Raw genomic sequence first — 22,825 nt, 5'->3', positions numbered from 1 at the left:
TTCATTTGTCTCAATGTATTCTGCAAAAAAGTACCTAAATTTCTCTGAAATACCATATGCAGTTTACACAGATGGAAGAATCTTTTTCTCTTCATCTCATAACCTCACACGTCCAAAATTTGTATGATACAGTAATATATTTCCATATGATACTTTTAAATGCAGCTTTTGAATTTATAAAGCTTCTTCTTTTAACTTCATAATGTTGAAGCAGAGCCAGAATATGTGAAAATTAAATGCACACAATGGGCACAGTGTCACATTCCTGTCTGAGGTGTGTCAAACCTCAGCTTCTCTGCTTGTTTCCACAAAGTCGAAACCTTTTCCTTTGTTGTTGCAGAGAAATAATTAGAAACTGGTTTTGCTCAGTCACTTCCCTTGAATGTTTAGGATATTCACTGTAGTATTTCATAAGAATACCATAATCGTGAATAATAACAGTAATTATTCCTGTCATCAATATTAGAATTATTTCCTCGTAAATGCAAGTCCACAATGAAAATATTCAACGTGTATTGAATGTTCTCTGGCATACAAGGTGGTAGAGGGGGGTTGCTGTATGGAGTAGCTTAAACCCATTTCTGTCACGTGATAACTTGGTCATTTAGTCTTATGATCAATTTATCCAGTGTTAAAAATATAATAAAAAATTAACATAACAGTCACTAGCCTATCTCCAGGTATTTATTTTGTCTTACACTTTTTGAAGGCAAGAAAGTAGTTTATGCTATTTGATGGTACTATGCAGTGAAAGGGTTTTTTTTAGTACCTATAGGTACCTTTGGTTGAGTGCTGCACCCCAAATATGATTTATATATGATGGCTGGAATTTTTTCATTTTCTTGATTATTTTTTTTTTCTTCTGTGGAATTTGATGTGTGACTCTAGAAGATTATCTAATGGTATAAACCTTAGTGTAATTAATATAAAGTGAGGGTTCTGGATTCCAAAAACGAAGATGTAACTAATGAGAAAGCCAGTGTGTATTTGCTCTGCTACTGTTTCTTTAAGAATGCACCATTTTATGTAGTTTGCTCTGTTTTAACATTTGTAGCTTGCATGCAGCAGATCTCTCTTTGCCTCACAGACTTTGGCAGTATCTCAGAGGTCATATTTTCCTGTGTATAAATAATTCATGAACAATTTCTCCAATGCACTAGATAAACTTGCAGAGACGAGAACGCGTGTTTCTCTTTTTCCTCTCACCCCTACAACTGGTCCTATTCTAACAGGCAATGCAAAAAAAACCCAACCCCAAACCTGTCTTCATCTGTGGGCATTTGATGGAATGGGTTGATAGAAAATTATGAGAGGAGAGTTCGCAAAAGCAAAGAACAAATAAGTGTGAATGGTTTTATTGTTGACTTGATGCCACTAGTTTAGTGACCAAAAATACATTGTTGCAGTGGGCTAAGGTATATCGTATGCATTGAGGATCAGGTTTTGGAGTTGAAATGAATCTGGTGAGCTAGGCGGGAAATTCTGCCACTACAGCACCAGTGCAGAAAGAAATGGAAGTGACTGGACGGGAAAGTTTAAGAGTTTCCAACCCATATTCCAGTTTAGCCCGTCTCTACCAGTGGAATAATTCCCTTTCAGTCTTGCTGTCCCCTGTGCTTCCTGTCACCCCCGTCTGTGGGGTTTGGAAAGATCTACAACAATGCAGGAAGAACCTTAGCCTGGAGGGAGCCTTCATATGGTTCTTGTTACATGGCTCCAGTAGGGGAGCAGCAAATAAATGTCGGAACACCATCATTATTTTAAGAGATGGTTACAGACACGTGTTGTAATTCCAGGAATCACCTCATTGTAGTCCCCTTTCTCGTTGGTCTTATTTAGCCAAAAAAAGACCCCAACCTATTTCTGCGAAAATTCTCCTGGTAAAATATGTAGCTGATGCGCTTGCGTTTGGCAGCATCCGAGGATGCAGCTGGGGGCCCATCAGCGTGCGGCTGCTGCGTGTGGGTGCCCCCAGGAGGGCATCCTCCCCAGCCAGCGCTGCGCAGCTCCTCGTCTCCACCCGGCCTCTGCCACCCCAGGAGTTACAGGCTGAGGCCGTCAAGAGATTTTTGGAATGAGTTTGCACCGTAGCTGCTCACAATGCCTTGAATATGATACAAAGGGACAAGTTTGTACTAGTGGAGAGATTTTGTGGCTCTGCGCAGCAGCAATCCTGTGTAACGATGGACGGTTACAGTGCAATTATGTGGCTGTTCGGGTTTCTTTTCATTACATTCATTGCTGATCTTTGATCCCTGTGTCCTCTTTCCCAGGTCGTCCCATTCCACCTACATCCTCGTCTAGCCTTCTCCCATCTGCTCAGCTGCCCAGTTCTCATAATCCTCCACCAGTTAGCTGCCAGATGCCATTGCTAGACAGCAATACGTCCCATCAAATCATGGACACCAATCCTGATGAGGAGTTCTCTCCTAATTCATATCTGCTAAGAGCGTGTTCAGGGCCACAACAGGCTTCCAGCAGTGGTAAGAAAATTGCAAACGTACGGAGTTTGTTTGTGACGTGTTTGTGCCGGTTTTGTGCATTTTTTTGCAAATGTGTTCTTACATCACAAAATTGAGAGTATATATGGAAATGAGGCAAATAAAAATCTTGCTGCTTTGTTTCAAGGAAACTTTTGTGGAAACACCATACATCATACATGATTTTCCTTCATTTTACTATAGAGAGCTTTTCAGTTTTAGGAGTGTTATAAGTAGTGTAAAAAATATTATTGAAGTTTTGTCATCAGGGCAATTTATTTTTCTAGATGGGTTTCCTGCTCCTTAACACATCGTGTAAGAGAGGTGTACACACAGCGGTTCTTTGTTCTGCGTAGGCTAGTCCACTGTCTCATGTAGGTGATGAGGTTCTGTATCTAAAAATGCGTGTAGCTTCTGCCATTCTGTGTCTGTTCTTGTTTCAGAATCTGTCTGATTCTATACTCCCAGTGTCACATTTAACTAAGAGACTGCTGTTTTTCAGCAAATTAATTCTTGTCTTTCAGGCCACTGTTTTAAAACATTTGCAGCTCTGCTATCAGTCATATAATCTGTAGTGCTTAGGGTTTTCTTTCTTTTCCTTTTATCTTTTTATTTTTAATAGATACTGACTTTTCATTTTGACAGCCAAAAATTGAGGAATGAAGATGCAATCCCTTTTTAGAAATACAGGTAAAACAAAGGAAGGTTATTATAGCTTCTTATTTTTTCCTTTTTTTTTTTTTTAACATAGGTATCTGTTGTGCAGTTCCTGTTCATTTAACTGAACACTGTAATTTTATATCTTATATGCAGTTTCTGATCTGCTCTAGGTTGCTCTTTCCTGTAACAATACAGAACTGAACAGTATTGGAGATCCTGTGTGGTGTGGAACTGTTGCCCTGTGTGGGGTGCACGCAGTGCACTTGAACGATGCCCATTAAACAGTGGCTGGCGGTATGTAGTGGGAGGATGAGATGATGAGCAAAAGTTGAAACATATGATTCAGAGTCAGTATAAGGTAAAACTTTTTCCCTGAGCGTTGGATTGGAACAGGTTGCCCAGAGAGCCTGTGCAGTCTTTGTCCTTGGAGGTTTTCAAGACCTCAGAGCTCAGGTTTCAAGAGCTCAGGTTAAAATCCTGAGCTACTTGGTCTGACCTCAGAGCTGCCCTTGCTTGGCAGGAGGCTGGACTGGGGACCGCCTGGGGGTCCTTCCTTCCTGAATTATCCTTTAACCCTATGCTATGTTAAACTCTCAGATATGTTAAAATATAATTGCACAAGGAAATAATCATTCGGAGATTGAGCATGCTTTCTTGGTAGTTGAGGTTTGAAGGTGGAAAGTATGATACCAGTTTTGAGAGGTTTTTTTAAAGGCCCACGAGGGTTATGGGGAGCTGCAGACCTCAAATCTATAGTGGGCAACTCAGTAGAGGACATTTTCTAATGCTAAGAAGCATTTCCAGTAATCTTATTTTTTTCTGTAGTTCTCTCAATGTTTCCTTTAGAGAGTTCTTTGTAAGAAAATACCACAGATAGTGATATATACCTTAAATTGGAAAAGCCCACCTTTTTATGTTGCTCATCCTTATTTTTGAAAGATTTTCAGAGTAGCTTTTACCATCTACCTGATATGGAAAGGTAGACCATGCTTTTTTCTTTTTTTTTTTTTAATTTCTTTAAAATATTTTTTAAAATCTATTTTAGTTCCTATGGAAACTTAGCAAACATGGATCCAGACACCTGGGAGAAAGTAAATAACTTTGAATATTTTTTTTTTTTAAATCTGGGGTTGACTTAAAACGGAAGATTTGAAGATGTTTAGATTTAAGGCTTAGACTGCAGATAATCTTTGATCATTAATAAGTATTCGCTAGCACTTTCTAGGTTCTTTAAACATTTCTATCACAGTCTTCAAAGTACATGCTGAAGATGAACTGTTGGCAGAAGTCTTGTACTGATTACATTATATAATAAGTGTCCTCTTGTTTGTCTGATTGTACACTTAGGCTTGCTTCAACCTCTACAATTACAGGATAGCTCCTCAATAAGTTTAAGATGAGTCTTCTTGGATATGAGGTGATAGTCATCCACATGTACTGCCCTGTGCCCTTCACAATAGCCATTCTTGATATATCTGGAAAACTCATTTGCCTAAAAAAATTACCTAATCAAATCTTCCATCAAATGAGCAATCTATTGTTGATACTATGAAGGCCTTTAATCTACAATAAATCTTTGTTAGAACTCATCAGAGCTTCCAGTTTGAGAGAAATGTGATTATAGCACTCTTAAAATGACATTACATCATCGGGGTGATTGGTTTATCATTTGGAGAAGCGACATCAATCATAACTAGCATAACCACATCGTAAATGAATTCAACCTTTCTACTGCAGAACAATGACACAATAATTGCTCAAAATCAGACTTAAAATGAAATCAGAAAATGCACTTTCTTTAAATATGATGTTAACCTAATGGAATATATTATTAAAAATCATGTTTGAGGAAATTCTATGTAATTAAAAATATGTGAAAATGTATTCCTTTTTTCTCTCATTAGAACCTGATTTCCGTAGCAGAATAATTTTCTATGCAACAGATATTATGCTGTTTTTAATTGAACTCCCGTCACTTACATTCCTCTGCTTGCATTTCTTAATATAATATGCAACACAATTATATGTGATGAAGGACAAGAGGTTTTTGAAATCTGGTGCACCTGCTGATAGTATTTTGAAAAACACAAATATTATAGAAGGAAATGAGACCTTTTATCCATGAAAAGTTAGTGGATTTTTTTTCACTTTTAAAAGAAGGTCAGTTCCTGTCACACCATTTTCTAGGATGTTTTCTTACAGATAAGAGTAGGAATAGGTTTATTTCTTCTTCCTGTATATGTTGTGTGTATTTTTCTCTGGTAATACAAGGTGACTCATCTTGTTGGAATGCCATTTTAATGGCTTCAATCATAATATAATATAACAGGCTGTTTTTCGATGTTGCATAGAAAAAAAGATAAGGGGTTTTGTTGCCAGCAGCTTTGCCTTTACTTTTTTATGTAGGATTTATTCCTGTTAAACCAGATTTTGTTGCTCTCACCACCTGATGATTGGTTACCCAGCCCATCCAGAGCAGTGATTACGGATTCCCGCCCCCTAAACAACCCTCGTTTGTGTACTGAGCACGATGTCTGTGGTATGGAATATTCATTGGCTAGCTTGTCCTGTCTGTGCTCCCTCTCAGCTTCTACGGGAAGCTGAAAAAGTCCGCAACTAATATAAACATCACCTGGCAACAACTCAAACAATATGCATTATCGACATTCCTTTGGTACCAAACCTGAAACACAGCAGCCACTAGAAAGAGAATTAACTCTATCCCAGCTGAAACCAGGACACAGTGTTAGCATGTATTTTTGGCTCAGAGACAATAATACAAAGCAGTTGGCTCAGTGTAATGATATTTGCCCACAGAGTGGTTTGGACGCTGCTTAGAAGACAGGGTTTGCTTTGATTTTTTTCACAAGCAGTTATTGGCAGCAAGGATAGAGTAACGGAGAAATAGGTTGGTTTGAGTGAAATAATTGTTGTTGTTTAGTGTTGTTTGTGAGTTAGAGTTGAAATAAAGAATAAGACTCTTTATGCTTATGACCCTAGTTTGTGTTAATTTACTATGTAAAATGCCAATATTCATTATATTCAGTATAAATATCTAGAAGGATCTCCTGTATTCAACAGATATTACCTGTCTCTAGGATTTCATAATTATTAATGTATAATTACCACCACCTCCTTGCAGTTTAATCCAGTATGTAAAAATCTTTTTTTTTCTGAAGGAAGCCAGAACTTTAATAACTGAAATCAACATATACTCAGTATATAACTCAGTTTTATAACCCTCTACAATCTAGCATCAAATAAACAGATACTTGCAGTTTCTAGTGTATAATGCAAACCCATACAGAAGATATTAATCTTTAAGAAATAAATGAATCCTATAGAAAAATAATTCCATCTCCAGAGGACTAAGTATCACACCTGACTGAATGTCCATATCTGCCAACTTACATGATAGAAAATGAAGCAGCCACCCAAAAATCTAGAATCCATAGCTTTTTTTTTTTTTCTTTTTCTTCACGTAAAGGATTGATTTTGACTTACTTAGGAGACTAAATTAAAGGGTTTGGATATCTCAACAGGTAGCACCTTCATCTTATTGCCAGAAAGACATGGGTTTAAACTGTAGATAAGAACCCTAGGCATGCATAGCTGTCCCAGCACGATATCCAGTTGCTGGGTTGCTACGGTTCGACAATTAACCAGGCTCAGTACAGAGCATTAAACATTCTGATAGGAATCTCATGGTGTTCAACAAAGGGAAATGCCAAGTCCCTGGAAGGAGTAACCCCCTGTACCAGTACAGGCTCGGGCTGACCAGCTGGGAAGCAGCTATGCAGAAGTGCATCTGGGGATCTCGGGAGGCAAGAGTTTGACCACGAGCCAGCGATGTGCCATAGGGCAAAGGAGGCCAGAAGCACCCTGGGCTGCGTTAGGCAAGCACTGCTGTCAGGGTCCGGGAAGGTGATGCTTCTCATCTGCTCAGCACTGGTGAGACTCGATTGGGGTGCTGGGTCAGGTGCCGGGCTCACCAGTACAAGAGACATGGATTTACTGGAGCATGTCCAGTGAAGGGCCACTAAGGTAATCAAGGGACTGGAGAATGTAACACACCAGGAGAGGCTGAGAGAGTTGGGACTGTTCAGCGTAGAGAAGAAAAGGCTCACAGGGATATTATCCTGATGGCGAAGAGTGATGACAAGGGAGACAGGCTCTTCTCGGTGGTGTCCACTGACAGAACAAGAGGCAGTGGGCTTAAATTGACGTATAGAAAAATCATTGTAAACATACAATGAAATTTTTTTTACTGTGAAGGAGATCAAGCAAGTTTGCCCAGAGAGGCTGTAAAGTCTATATCCTTGGAAATACTCAAAACCATCCACTGTAACAACTTCAGCAGTTAGTACCTTCTAGAGGTGTGGAAGACCTGCGGGTTCTTTATACGGCACAAGGCTGGCCAGGACTTAGTGAGCAGGTTTGTGGTAGCTCCTTGTGGAGCCGCCCCAGAAGGTACAGATTGCTCCATTCCACACTCTGCACTCTCAGAGGCTTTGTAGTTTCCCAGTGTTGACTGTTAAAAGAGTGAGATTTAATTCTGCTCAGATTCAAAGCAAATTTCTTGTAGTGACTTGAAATCCATGAGCATTCTTTCTCAATCCACTCAGTATGGTGCCATCAAACTTGTCTTGCTCATACAGTGTCACTGCACGTAGTAGAGGTCTTGCCCACAAACTTGCACAGAAAAGAAGCATGAGATGCTTGATCAATATTTATTTTTCATTTTGTGGAAAAATGTTTTTTTTTTCATTTTGGACGTCCTCTTTCGAAACTGCTTCATTACAACTGAAATCTTCCTCTGCTTGTCAATGTTATAGTTGGGGGCGGGGAGAAGGGGTGGTGTTTTACTTTGGTGTTTGTTCAGGTAAGGAGGAACAACGATCAGAAAGAATTCCTTCTCCACCTTCCCTTTTCTGTCTTAAGTGCTGTATACATTAGTTAAGATTTCAGCAGATTCTCCTTCTGAAACCTCTTTCAGAAGGCTTCATTTTAGACTTTGCCAATTTATGCTTAGATTAGCAACAGTTCAAATCAGTTGAGGTTCCAGGGCTGTTTTTCCTAAATTATTGTATATGCTTTTTAATATCTGCCTCCGAAAGGCAGCCCTGTGTTACACCTGTATACACAATTATGTTGAGGAACAGTGCTCCTGTTCAAGATATTCACAGGGAAATACTATAAGCAATTTTTTTCTGATGACATTTTACAGCAATGCAAAAAAAGACTTGCAGATTGATTATTTTAATTTCTATTTCCAAATTAGAAGGAAATAAAGCATGTTCGTTTCTGGATCCACTGTTGTTGTTATTAAGAATTTCAGCGCTATAGGCTTTTTTTCTACCTCGGCACCCGTGGCTGTTATGCGCTGCCCCAGAAGTAGAAGGCGGCAACCCTAATTTGAAGGATTCTATCCTTAATGTAGCTGGAGAGCATAAACCACCCTATCTTTCTCAAAGACTTCTCTTCAGCAGGTGACATTGTCCAATTAAGATTCTTCTATTACAGTAGATAAGATTGAATGGCAACAAACCCCTGTTGGTTTCTAGTGTTTATGCTCTGAAGACCGGCTCCTAGCCTTTGGGGTTTTAAGCGATAGCCTCTTCTGTGCATTTATTGTTTTGAACAGCGTATGTGTTTAGTAGCAAGGTCTTCAAACAGCTATATTTTTCCCCAATTTGTTTTCAATACTTAAATTCTCTAACTCCTTAATGGCCGGTCACATTCTAATTCTGTTGCATCTCTTGAGCACTAGGTCTAATTTTAGAGCTTTGGACTGGAATTAGAAATGGAGGGAACAGCATGAACTATGTTTTCCCATTGAAACTGGAGGGTGTACTTTTTCTTAAGTGTTATCTCCATGTTGCTGCAACTATTACTGATATTATTGCTGCTGCTAATCTGTGTAGCATATGTTGACAATGCCAGCAGATGTCTGAATTTCAGCCAGAAGACGTGATTCTAGATATTAAGATATTGCAGAAACATTGTATTTATTAATTTATGAATTCATAATCAGAACAGAAGGTTCTGTGGTAATAAAAATGATAATGCATTACAAAAAACTCTGGAATCGAGAACACATTCTAATTCTGTTTATTCTGTATTTTTCTTAAGCTCACCATGGTTTTGAGAGACGCAGAGATTTTTCTTAGCTGCTTTTACATTATTTTAGTTTAAGGCTTGTAAATGTGTTAAGCTGGCAGCCTCTGTAGTAATAAAAGCAGCACAGCGAAGCAGCTGCGGTACCAACTTTCCAAGGTGCCATTTCTCCAGCATGTTATTCTGCTGTTTTCTGCTCTCTGCCGTGGCGGCTGGGAAACAACTTAGTTACTATGACCAGTCAGGCCTCGTTTTTTCTCATTACCGATCCATGTTTTGTCTCCTAGCAGCTGGTTTGAGATCACCAATAAATGCCATGCCTTTGAAATTTAAAGGCTAGACAGTCTTGCTCTATGCCATTGTGCCAGGAAAATGCATGCCTGGACCTGGTAGGTTGCTTGAAAACTGAAAGGCATTGGGGAAATTACAATTATAAACAGAGTAACTCCTTTTTTCTATTATTTTATGATTTTTCATCTTTTTTTTTTTCTTTCGTGTGCCGAGTCCACATGCTGTTTGTGTGTTTTTCATTTGTGTGTAGAAAAGCCTAAAATTTTCCTTGCTGATGCTCTCTGCTCTAAGTTGTGCTGTACGGGAAGAATTTCTCAGGCTTTCTAATAATTTTGTCTTTTGATACAAAGTTTTGAATTGTCTGAACTACACCTCCCTTTTCGTTGGCAATGATATAGACTTAACAATTTCCATAGTGGATTGTGTTGCTGTTTATATGGTAATGCAACATTTAGAAAAGATTTCATGTTTTTAACTGTCAGCAGCGCAATTTGGTAGCTGATTCAAAGTGAAGAGTCAAGCACACGCAAGGCACGTGCCCTTCACAGATATAAAAATTGAGAACCTAAAATTTAGGATGTAATCTTTTCAGAATTTGCAATATTTGTACACAGGAAGTTTTGTGGTTTGGTTTCTGTTTGGTTGCTCGGTTGGTTTTGTAATAACAAAAAGTTTAATAACTTCATTCTTTCTCCCTATAAATCCAAATAAGTGCTGTTACAAACGCTTGAAGGCAAGGAGACACTTTTCATCTCGTTCAATATCTTGTCTTATGGATTTCCTGATTTTGATAAGACAAAGCCATACACTTCTGCTTTATTCAAATGATAAATTATGAATTTATCTAGTGCTAAATTATTATTCCTGGATATAGAATTACTTCAACAGATTTGCAGTTAAATAGCTATTTCTAATATGCTTATAAATATTAGCATCTTATCAGGCAAATCTGTGAATATATATGTCACCTGTTGACCACATTAACATCTCTAGAAACTGAGTTTATCTTCATATAAAGCATGATCCAATCAATAGAAATTCGGACTTTTTTCCCTTAGAAGAGGATCGGTCTTATTTCAAAACCTACAGGAGATGAAGAACTTACCACATCACTGAAGAAACTGCTCAGTGGTTATTAATTATTCTCCCTATTATTTTTTCCCTGGTCATGCCTGGCTCTCTGCCTGACAGTTCTCCCATGCACACCTTCTATATCCCTTCAGCATAAACAGAAAGAAATCTGAACTCCGTCATTTTACTTTGAATATTTTTCCCTTTCTGTTACCAGTGACAGCCCCGTTGCCCTCTGGGTGTGCGCACACTAAAAGGGTTTGCACATACAGCTTTATTGACAAACCCCAATACAGCTCACCCAAGCAAAATACGCTCTCTTGCTGCCTCCTAATCCAGTCCTCAAATGGATTAACCATGTTGTAAAGAGGACTCCTTTGCATCACTGCATCTTGTGCTGGCTTTTGCTGATGTATGCTTTTGCAGCCCAGGATGTTATCTTTCTTACATTTTCAACTTTAGCAGCAACCTTGTGCAGCCACTGTTACAGTGGAAATGTAATAAAAGTACGTGGTTCCTCCATGAAACAGCTGCTTTATTTTGGTGCAGGTTTAGAAATGTTTCCCATAGAGAGAGCGTGATGGAGGTGCACACCATGGGGCTCATGTGGGGAGGGCAAGTACATGTTCAGAGGCTTTGATGTTGCGGGATGCGTTCAGAACCGAGCATGGCGTTTCAGCTTGGGTCTGTCTGGCGGTGCCCTTTACTTGCATCACGTCTGGCCTGACATTGCCCGTGGATGGGTGGCTTATGCCACTCTAAAGATTCAGGAACGTTTGAGTGGAAGTCTTGAACCGTCCGCTTCCTTTGTGGTTTGTAATTCCTGTGTTGTTTGTAATAATTACATACTAAAACTGCAGATGAGGTGTTACTTTTATCACATAAGCTAATCAACCAAACAGTATTGCCTTCTTTATTACATTGCAAATATATGTAATTTATTTTTCTGCCAGATTCTTACAGAGAAAAGTTGAGGACTTTGAATGTTTGTGGAAGTTAATTACTGGCCTGAGTAAATGCTTAGTTTTTCAGCTATCTAAGGCATAGAGGGAATCCTGTTCCATTTTGTCGGCTCCCCAAATGTTTCCACAGCTCAATCTGTGGCATTCACACGTGAATGAAATTGCGTCTCTTGCTCTGTTCCATTTGTTTGGATTCTGTGTTTTCTTCCAGTCTGTAGCGATGCTGCGCTTGCTCCCAGTGCCCTAGGTTGCTTTTATTGCAGTGACCTTTTCCATCTACGTAGGGGGCTATTTCTCATTCAGCTCTCCTTCACTCCCTGCCTCACCCTACCAAGGAACTGCTCCTTTACAATAGTTCCTTTCCATTTAATGCATTTGTGTTGGATATCGTAGGGCTGTAACAGTGTGATTTTCAGTAATTGAGCTTTTTGCTCCTTTTATTCAGGTTAGGTCTAATGATTTGTGAAATAAACAAACAAATGCATACACACGTGCAGAAACATAACACCTTTATGGTTATAGTGGTAGCTGGTACTTACTTTGTATAGCTGGGATCTGAAAAAAACTAATAAAAGGAAAGAGAATTGGCCTCTTAATATAGAAGTTGAATGGTTTTGAGAAGGCTCCTTGGCCTTGATGCTCTGTTCATTTAGGAGCAATAACTAGAACACTGTAGAACTAGGTTCTGTTTTAAGTTTCAGCCTTTTTGTTTAACTTTCTTTCAGTGTTGGTTAAAATAAAAACAACAGAAGCAAATCCTCAAAATGAAAGGTGAAAATATTTGCTTAAAACTCTTCCGAATGGCATGATTCAGCATTTCAAAGATGAAATAATTATTGTTTTAATTAGATGTTTCTGAATTTTTCAAATGTCTTCTCCCTTTCGCCCCATCTTTTTCAGCTAAAAATGTAGCAAAATTATTTAGATATTTATGAATATGCCAAGAAGGCCAATGGCATCCTGGGTTGCATCAGGAAAAGTGTGGCCAGCAGGTCGAGGGAGGTCATCCTCCCCCTCTACTCTGCCCTGCTGAGGCTGCATCTGGAGTACTGCGTCCAGTTCTGGGCTCCCCAGTTCAAGAAGGACAGGGAACTGCTGGAGAGGGTCCAGCAACGGGCCACAAAGATGATCAGGGGATTGGAATATTTCTCATATGAGGAAAGGCTGAGGGACTTGGGTCTCTTTAGTCTAGAGAAAAGAAGATTGAGGGGGGATCTTATTAACGCCTACAAATACTTAAAGGGAGCGTGCCAGGGGGATGGGAGCAGTCTTTTTTCAGTGGTGCCCAGCGATAGGACGAGGGGTAATGGGCATAAACTTGAACATAGGAAGTTTCATCTTAACATGAGAAGGAACTTCTTTACTTTGAGGGTAGTGGAGCACTGGCACAGGCTGCCCAGAGAGGTGGGGGAGTCTCCCACTCTGGAGCCATTCAAAACCCGCCTGGATGCTATCCTGTGCAACCTGTTGTAGGTGCCCCTGCTCTGGTGGGGTGGTTGGTCCAGATGATCTCCAGAGGTCCCTTCCAACCCTGACCATTCTGTGATTTGTGATTCTGTGAATAGTTTGTCTCCTTGTGGTCTGAAGCAGGCAATGGGCAGGAAAAAATACCTATTTATTCTAAAATCCATGAATTTAGAAGACATGGTAAGGCCAGTCAGTTATGCTTGTGAGTGCTCTGTGCTCCTGGAGAAGAGGCTGCAGAGAAGACCAGGCCACCTTGAAGAGAAGGGCGAATTTCCAAGACTTTGAGTTTCTGATTTGAGACTGTGACTTGAAAGTGTGATGAGATTATGGAGACGGATGCGTACGCACAGATGCAGAAAGGCTGGGGAGGGACTGTACTTAGAAAACTAATCTGAGGAAAGCACACAAGAGACTGGCTAGAAACCAAACTTTTAAAAGCATACTGTCAGCAACTAAAGCCCAATCCATCCACACAGGTAGCACAGCCGTTTCTTCCAAATGATTTACAGAAAAAAAGTTATATAATACAAATCACTAGAAATTGTCATCCAGAAGTACATAGGTGCCCACGAAACTTATTTCTTCACTTGTATTTCCAATCACACACCAGATCTTCTAAATATCTTTCTTTTTCTTTCTTTACTTTTTTTATTGTTGACAGCTGGAAAGATTCCACAGTCTTCATTCTTCAATTCCTCTGAGATCACGCCAGAAACGCAAATGCATTAGAGAGTCTTGTTTCATTTTCTTTTTTTGGAACAATTTCCATTAATATCCTGCTGTCAGAAAGCAACTGGTACTGTTTCACAGCTCTTTATCATGGCAGTTTTATTCGGGGGAGCTACAGCGATTGCTCATTGAGACCCAGAGCCCTGGCAGCGTAGCTAACTCTGCTGGGCAACGGGGAAGTTGAACTCTTCACTCGAGTTTGGCTCAGATGATGGCAACTTCTTAATATTTAACATTTAAATTTCTTTGAGGAAATTAGTACTGGTGGATCCTGCTGGACCAGCGGCCTTTGCACTCTGGTTTCTTCATAGGATAGTATAGGTTAGTTTATAGAACGTTTTTTTCCTTATAGGACGTGCAGGTCCAATACAAATTTACAAACTCCTAAGAGGTCTGCAGGCCCAGTTCAGTTTCTGGAGAGCTGCTTTGATGTTTCTTCTCTCTAGATGGTTGAGTTTTGTTTGGTTTTGCGGAGAAGGGGGGGAGGATGCATGTGGATTTGCTTTGGGTTTTGGTTGGCGGGGGTTTTTTTAGCCATTTCTCTGGGAATCTTAATTTTGAACTCTTTTTTAATAACCAATCTGTTAGGTTCATTTGATTGACAAAAAAAATACATTGCAGTTGGTTCTTTTCAGGAATTAATGCTGTAGCATGCTGACTTACATTAAAAGGATCTACCAAAATACCACCATTAGGTTTCAGTGTGTGCAAACATTCTGCAGTTTAATTATTTCTAGTTCCCAGAAAATCCTCTCAGGTAATTTTATGAGAAAGCATCTAAAAAGTTTGAGAAAACTGTAGTGAAATTATGTCATTTCAGATTTTGGTTTAAGCATAGTGTTATCAAAGAACAGAAAAATAAAATAAAAATAAAAAAATAAATAGAAAAGAAGAAGGCATGAGACATCGTTAATTTAATAGTATCATAAAAAGATGGAGACAGGCTGAGAGACTTGGGGTTGTTTAGCCTGGAGAAGAGAAGGCTCCGGGGAGCAGGTTGCCCCGAGAAGCTGTGGCTGCCCCATCCCTGGAGGTGTTCAAGGCCAGGTTGGACGGGGCTTGGAGCAACCTGGGCTGGGGGGAGGTGGCCCTGCCCAGGGCAGGGGGTGGGACGAGATGACCATTAGGGTCCCTTCCAACTCTGACCGTTCTATGACCATGTGACCATTGCTAAATATTGTGGTGAGAAAAATTGGAGAATGTTTAGAGCAGACATACAGCAAATTGCTCAAACACAGAACAACTTGTGGCACAAATCTGCCTGCTCTAACAGGCTTCATAATATTAAAGATAACGTATTTTCTTATTGCTCTCCCAGCTGCTTTTTATTAATCTGTGTTATTAGATGATAGTTAAAGGCTCTCTAATGAATCCTTCTTTGTACCCTATTCATCAAAACTCAAGTAATGAAACTGTTTTCCTGCTTTATTTGTTCTTAAATCTTGTTTGAGCCGCTAACTCAATGCCTAGTGCTACTTTTAGCACTTTTTCATGTGTCAGTCTCTGTTTCACAACTACAAAATGTAAACCAACACAAGAATGTACTCTATAGCTGAATTTTCATTGCTAAGCAATTTGAAGTAAGGGTATTAAAACCACTGATACTTTACAAGTGATCCATATCAAAATATGTATAATCTTTATGCTATCTTGATGTAAACCTTAGGATTTTTTCGGAAATTTTTATGCCCCAGTTGTTTAGCTGAAAGTGTTAAAAGCTTACTTACAGGATTTAAAAAAGAACAGCTAAGCAAGCTTAAAATAGTAGTTATTTATTGGCTGGTCCGCTGCAAACATTCTATATTTAGTAAAGGCACAGAGACGGTACGGTGAAGAATTTTTGAATTTAGAATCAACCTTCAGGTTCCTGCACTTCCATTTGTCTCTGTTGGATTCTTTTCATGAGACATTTGAGATTCGATATTGATAAAAAGTTAAATCACTGGGAAAAAAATAAACTTGACTTTTCACAAAGATGAGTCAAGCTAAAGAAATATAATGCTGTTGCTTTTAATGATAATAAGGTTAGGTTGCTTTTTTGTGTACTGGAAGAGCTCCAAAAAAGCCATTGGTACTCACTTTGGGAGTACTGAAATATCAGTGGCTCAGAGCAACATATAGCTCTGCTATGTCATTATAGAGAATTACCATGCCTCACACAGGCATTCTGGGGCTAATCAATTCATCAGGAATTTGCATAGAATTAAAACTGCATAGTAAAGATTTCAGGAAATAAAATTGCATATCCACTTACAAACACGGCACACGCCTGATTAAAAAAAATACTTTGAAAAAAATGTGTAATAAAGAAAATGAAAATAGCAGTGGATTTCTAATTGAATTGGAATATCTAAGTTTCTTCCACAACAGTAATGGAATTTCACAAGTGAAATTTACTCACGCATTTCAGATGGGCGTCAGTATGCTCAAATATTACATTACCCAGCATGTCACACAATGAAGTGTACCTTTTGTATCCTCTGGAGATCTTAATGGAATATTCTGACAGCTGTCAGTAAAGCAAATATTACTGTCCAGTAGAAAAAATGATCATTACAAAGAGCAGGGTAATTAACACCTATGCTTACATGCTTCACTGCTCCAGAAAATTGATCCAATAGACACAATCGTGCAGGGGATGAACTAGCAATTAAATAGGTACACATAAGTATTGTCTTAATTTCATAAATCTTCAAAATCTTACAGCCCTTACTTTAAAGGTGATCATGACCTTAAAAGTTTTATCTGTAGCGTGATAGAAAATTTTGAAAGAATTGTTCCGTAGAAAACAAAAAAATTTAAGTGTCCTTTAGAATGTTTATTGTGTTAAAATGTTCTCACTGTTGAATTTGCCAGTTAAGAATATATTTGAGGAATCTTTGAAGATCAGTTTATTTTCAAATATGATGGACTTTATAGCACTGGTCTTATGATGTGGCCATTAGCTTAGGAAATAAAGCTACTTATTTTGTATACTTACTTTTTTTTTCGTGAGGAATGTAATTCAATCTCTGTTTTTAAACCACTAGCCTCTATTTATAACCCCATTGTTAAACTATTTCAAGGCTATTATAATATTTTGCTATTAGTACTGTTTAAGCAGATATTATTTAATAGATATTTATATTGTTAGGTGTGTTTGGTTATTGCCCATATTCAGCCTGGAGACCTATATAGTTTGTAGGTGCTTTTCATGTCAAACATGCATATATACATGCACATAAGCCCTGTGAGTCACACTCTCCATCCTATATATACATGTTTTAAAGTAGTGTCACCTGGAGGGGGAGAAACACGCTCAGTTTACTTGTCCTGTATTTTGTCAATGCTCAGCAGATGGTGGAGACTGTATGTCTAAGTTAATGGAAACGAAAATTGCATTAAAAGTACTATGCCCAGAAAAATAAAGCCACGTAAACTTAAAAAAAAAAAAATATCAATTAATAGAAGCCAAGAAATGATGGAAAGGTGGGTGATGACTGAGACATCAGTGATGGCAAGGCTTCGAGGCATTCTTAAAAATTATATCCTGTGCCAGATTTCTCAGGACTTCCAGCTGTCATTTAATCACTCAGGTCAGCTTTTAGAGTTTGAGAGGGTCAGAGGAGATAGAGTTATAATTCATTTTGAAAATGTGCTCATTGTTCAGGTTACCAAAAAACATTTTACTTTTAAAAAAACCTTACTCCACAATATTGAATAAGCTGAGATTTGCAATTTTCAGATTTCTGCCTGGAATGATCCTGTTTTCCTTCAAACCACGACTTTGAGGAGTTCTGCTTTGATCTTATATTGTTCTTTATTGAGTGGAATAAGGAGTCATGTAAACTTGTTTCCAGATCTTTTTTCATGCCAGAAATGGTGTGACAACATATACACGTTTTATTTATATTGTCTGACGCTGGCTAGAAATGATATCTTGCACTTGGTAATATAACCTTGCAGTTCATTAGGCTGGTAGCTGGGAAAGCTACAGATGGTGGAGTTTGGCAAGCCGGTGTTTTGGTAAAGGTCTTCTCTGTTTGAAGTCAGTGATTTGATCGTTGATTTATTTATCACTAGTTTATTGTAATTTAAATGAAAACTTAATTAAGCGAGCTTTGATTAAAATTCCATATGAAGAACATAAATGTTGGTAAATGATAATTGCTCTCAGAATTGCTAAAGCATTGAAAATGCTTAGAATGTCTCCTGTTACCTGTCTGGCTGCTTTGTTTTTGCAGTTCCTTCCCGACTCCTCTGCTGTGTTTCTCAAAGTGCACTTTTGTGTAATAGTGTTCTCGTTTAGCAGATTATAGAATGGCTTAATTACAAACAGCCTCTTCAAAACCCAGGAGTGAACATCAAATTTTAACAATTATATGTATTAGTTCTTAGAAATGTCTGCTGTTGTCATTTATCAAGTGCTTGAGCTCATTCGGCATCGATAAACATAGAATCAGGGCTGTAAAGTTGGGGGGTTTGGTGTTTAGGTTTAACGGTGGAAAGGAGAGCTGGAGGCTTGAGGAAAGAGAGCCGAAGACCTTGACTTTGTTAAAGGGGAAGGTTGAGCCGAAAGAAGGAACTGTCGTTTGGGGCAGGATGGGGCTGAATGAGAAAAGCTGTTGCGTACATTCGCAGCGCTTTTGAAGTTACCTCCGAGGATTGGTCAGTGAGTAAACTCCTTATCCAGAGTGAGTACAGCTTGGAGGTGTTTACATTTATAGCTAGCATTGACTGAACCCGTGTCTGCTGGAGATTGTCTCTGTATGTGCTGATGTACCCATACGCACACACCCACGCTCACACGTGTTATAAATATATAATGTGCAGTATACATATATATATTAGTATGTCTATGAAAAAAATGAAGGTGGAGAAATCGGTTAGTTGTTTTTTTAAAAAAATTAGGAAGAGCCTGGGTATTTGAGAAATTCTTCTGGACAAAAGCAAGGAAAAGGGCATTATCTGTAATTAGAAATAATAATGTATAATTGGTTCATTTGCCATATTTCTACAGTTCTGATTTAGTTGAACAATGTGATCATTATGCCACCAGTTTTCAATAGAGGTGTCACAATGAAAAATAATTGCAATATTCCACAATATTAACTGTACCCTAATTGCAAAAGTTTTGAAATATAATTACCATGAAAGCTAATGCGACAGGGAACATTAAGCATAATTAGTGTATTTTAAAAAAGGGAAAAACTGTTAGAAGCTTGTTATTGTCTCGTAAGGTAGCTTCAAATTAGCTGGATGCAGAGCACTTTCATCTAGGTTTTCTATAATTTTCGTTATTAGCACAGACTGCAATAAATTTATTTGACATAGCCCACACCTGCTAACCCGGCAGGAAAGAATTTCTAATGTGCGCGGGTCCCAGCTTTCTCGCCGAATCTGTCACAATTTCCTGGGAGACAGCAGTGGGTAAGATTTAGGGGTGGGTTGGTTGGAGGGGGTTTTTGTTGGGTTTGTGTTTTGTCAAACAGTCGGTCATGCTGCAGTGCTCAGGTTGCACTGTGTTTCTGCAAAAAGATACACAAAAATGCTGTTATGAAGCACGTCCAACAAAGCATTCGTTACACACGATAACCATGTTCTGAAAAAATACATAGTATATTAATTATCTGTTTTCTTTACAGAGCAACTACATGCTTTCACATGGAGTGTGAAAGTTCACCCATATGATTAGAATTTATTTTTGAAGTAAAGAAAAGCAATATATTACACCACTTGTATACTAGAAAGGTTTCTGTGTTCGTATAGCAGGGGAATAGGATCCAAGCCATAAGAAGCAGTGCTCCTTTTCTATAAGATCAAATTTTCAGTAAGAAACATCTAAGAGATTTTCCTGTGGGTTTTTTTGGTAATATTTTGCAGGTAGAAACTGATGTTTTTCTGTGTTTGCTGTGTTTCAAAATTATTGAAACGTGTTTTGGAATAAGCTAGATCCAAACAGAAAGATAAGACGGAACACCATTAGTTAGTTTAAGTATTGTTAGTGGACATAGTTTTAAGAAACACTTATATTGCTATTAACCACTGAGCCTACTTTTTATCATCTCTATTTGCTGTTACTGCAGATGTGTAACAGATTTCTTTTTGGAAGGAAATCAGGTCATACGTTACATAAAATTTTGGATTGGCTAATGCAACTCATGTTTTTCCTAGAATCATTTCAGGATAAAAAAAGGCATCTGACGCTAATTCTTTGAAGTGTAATTTATGAAAATGTTTTGTTTTCAGTTTAACACCTGTGATTTTTAATCTGTCCGGTGTCTGTCTGTCAACAGCAAATGCTCTGACATTGCTGCTAGGACAATTTAAGATCTTATGGAAACCTGTAAGAAAGGTTTCTGGTTTTCTCCCTCAAAAGTAATTCTAATTTCATTCAAGCCCAGGACAGAGCTTGCTTCTGCAGAGGTAACGGAAGGTTTAAAACTAAGGAAAGATGTTAAGGTATGGAAATCCAAACGATGTTTACATTGTGCATTGTGGACGTCAGCCACTTGAAAGTGAGTAGGAAGAACAGGAACCTCTTCATTCTTTCAATGGGTAAATTGATTCATTTATTCAACCTAACTCCATTTTCAATAAATTTCTGTTCTGCAAGGGCTGAGGTGGCGTTTTTAAGTTCTGTTAAACTGTGGACATGGAAATCCCTTTATAGAATCTTTTTGGGTACTTTCATGGGTACTACACTAATGTTTTGCAGTGCTACAGTAATCTGAAACATCTGCAGATATTTCCAAGCAGCCATTTAGGGTATATGTTCTGTAGGTTGTCAAGTCTTACTGGAAGACTGCCAGCTAGGAAACAGCACTGCAAAGCTATCGAACCAGTGGGCCAGGATCCAAGCAAGATGCAGGACTGTGAGATGGAACACTCCAAACCAATGAAAAAAAAACAGAAAAAATAAGTTAGATAATACTGGGAATTATACTGTGTTCTCACTTCTATCCATTACACTTACGTAAAGAGAAGAGATTACAGGCTGTGCAGAATTTTGTTTACAGAAACTTAGCCACCCTAACTTTTAACTTATAGTAAAAGACAGAAAAAACCCCAACATTATACCTGAGCTACAGAAGAGTGCACTTAGATTATATAAAACGAGGAACATGAGCTCTAATGCGTAGGGCTGGAATGCCTTTATTTCTTCACTTAATTGGATACATCCCCAGGTTGTTTTACTAGTATGACCTGTACACTATTTCCCTCAGCACGCAGAAATGCAAACCCCATTCAAAGGGTAGGTCCGCATAGTTCCTTGCCATCCTGCTCTGCCCGTGCTCCTGCTCACCAGGCGCCGTGGCACCGCGGCACGGAGCTGCGCTTTTCTAAAAGGCCTCCGTTTCCCAGTGTCTCAGTAACGGTGCCTGGATTGAGAGCCTTTCCTTTGGATTATTCACCAGTGCTGAGACTTACGGGCAAAATACTGCCTTTGTTTGGCAGCACAAGTCAGCGCTGGTCCTGGCTCAAACTGAGGTGATTGCTGTGAGCAGCCCCAGCTGAGCACCCGGAGCTCAGCGTCCCTGTCCGTCTAGAAAGGAGCTGACTGATGTCACTTCTACAGAAGACCGATACCTTTTTCTTAAAATGCATTAATGTTTCTAAAGTGCCTCGTTTTCATAAAAGCGATACATGGCTGCGCGGTATTGTATCTGTAAGTGCAGCCCGTGTGTGTCTCCTGTTAAAGTGCAGTAGAATATTGGCCAAATACCATCTTTCGTAAAGTTGAGAGAGTCTTTATAATGCCTTAAAGAGAGCGCCATAGTCAGCTGGGAAGGAGTTCATATACAAAGGTTATTTCAGTCTTAGTTTAACGTCTTACAAAAACACATTATTATCCAACTGTCTCACTACTAAAATCATTACTTTACAGATGCGATAAATTTTAATTATCAATATCTTGTTATTAAATAGGGACTCATCTACACAGTGAAATACTCTCTAATATTAATTCAGAATTAAAATATCACTGTTTTTAACAAACTAAACTAATTGGGAATTAGTAAAACTATAGGACACTGAGTGTGAGCACGCACGCATGCCTCTGAATATGCCGTTGTGCCAGAAATTTTTTTGCCCACTTGTACAAATGCCGTAAGTCAATGGAGTTTATGAATGTATATGCTTTGGTCGTAAGACCACTGGCAAAATGTTTATCCTTCAAAATGTGTTAAATGCATTTACTATAAAGTTTATTAGAATATGGTTTTCTTCTTTCCCCTCTCTAAAACTACTGTTAGAATGACTTCGATTTTTTTTTCGGTGGGCTACAGAACACTTTTTTCTTGTTTTACTTCAACAAGAAAAACAAGTACTTAAACAAGTACTTTCTTTACTTTTCTTGGGTTTTTTTCTTGATTAACTTGAATGCCTACGTCTTCTGTAAATAGTACTTAATAGAGCAAGTGAAATAACGGAATGTGTAATTAGTTTATATACATAATCTCTCACACTCTGCATGTTTCCATGCCCCTCCTTGAGAGCTCCTCCTCCCGTCCTCTCTGGCTGCGGCAGGGTGGGCTCGCACAGCAGCTCGGGCACCTGCAGCTCCCTGCCGAGGGCAGAGCACGCTCTTGCCCGTGGGCTGCGCCTTGCTGTCGCCATCTCCCCCTTGTACCGTCACCAGTACTCCCAAAAAAGGGCTGACCCCTGTAGATGACAGGAAAGCTCATCTCGCCCCTGGGAAAAAATCAGTGCTTAGTTCCCCAGCTGGTAGCTCCTGGCACCACTTTCCCCACGGTCGCCCAAGCATTAAGCACAGTGCAGAAGAGGGTGGAGGTCGGTAGCAATCCGAAGTTAATGAGCTGTCGGGCAGGGAATCCCGTTGCTGAGCCGTACCTTGGGGCACGTTTTCATCATTGGTTATGGCGAGCCGAGGACTGTGCCGCCTGTGAAAGCCTCCACCCTGGGTTCCCCGGCCTCTGGCTTTCCGTGGCTGGCGCTCTGCCTCCCGTTGTGCCAGCTCTAGAAGCTGCCTGGCTAGTGGGATCATCGCCGGATAGCAAGGTTTGTTTTCAGCTGGAGTGTCAGGCTGGCTGGACTCAAGCACGGCGG

The 22,825-nt window shown here is 39.2% G+C and overlaps 1 protein-coding gene across 2 annotated transcripts in view; it reads left to right on the top strand.

Moving 5' to 3' along the window:
• Positions 1-22,825, top strand: part of TENM2 (teneurin transmembrane protein 2) — a 543,058-nt gene that overhangs the window by 298,937 nt on the left and 221,296 nt on the right. For both annotated transcript variants that reach the window (XM_009890877.1, XM_009890878.1), the window contains one exon: positions 2,274-2,483. In XM_009890877.1, the coding sequence (XP_009889179.1) occupies positions 2,274-2,483 (210 nt within the window). The remainder of the gene's footprint in view (positions 1-2,273; positions 2,484-22,825) is intronic.

Source organism: Charadrius vociferus, unplaced genomic scaffold, assembly GCF_000708025.1.
Source record: "Charadrius vociferus isolate BGI_N301 unplaced genomic scaffold, ASM70802v2 scaffold108, whole genome shotgun sequence".
In the NCBI taxonomy this organism is placed as follows: Eukaryota; Metazoa; Chordata; class Aves; order Charadriiformes; family Charadriidae; genus Charadrius; species Charadrius vociferus.
Note: the sequence above shows the minus strand (reverse complement) of the source record. Positions and strands in the feature narration are given on the sequence as shown.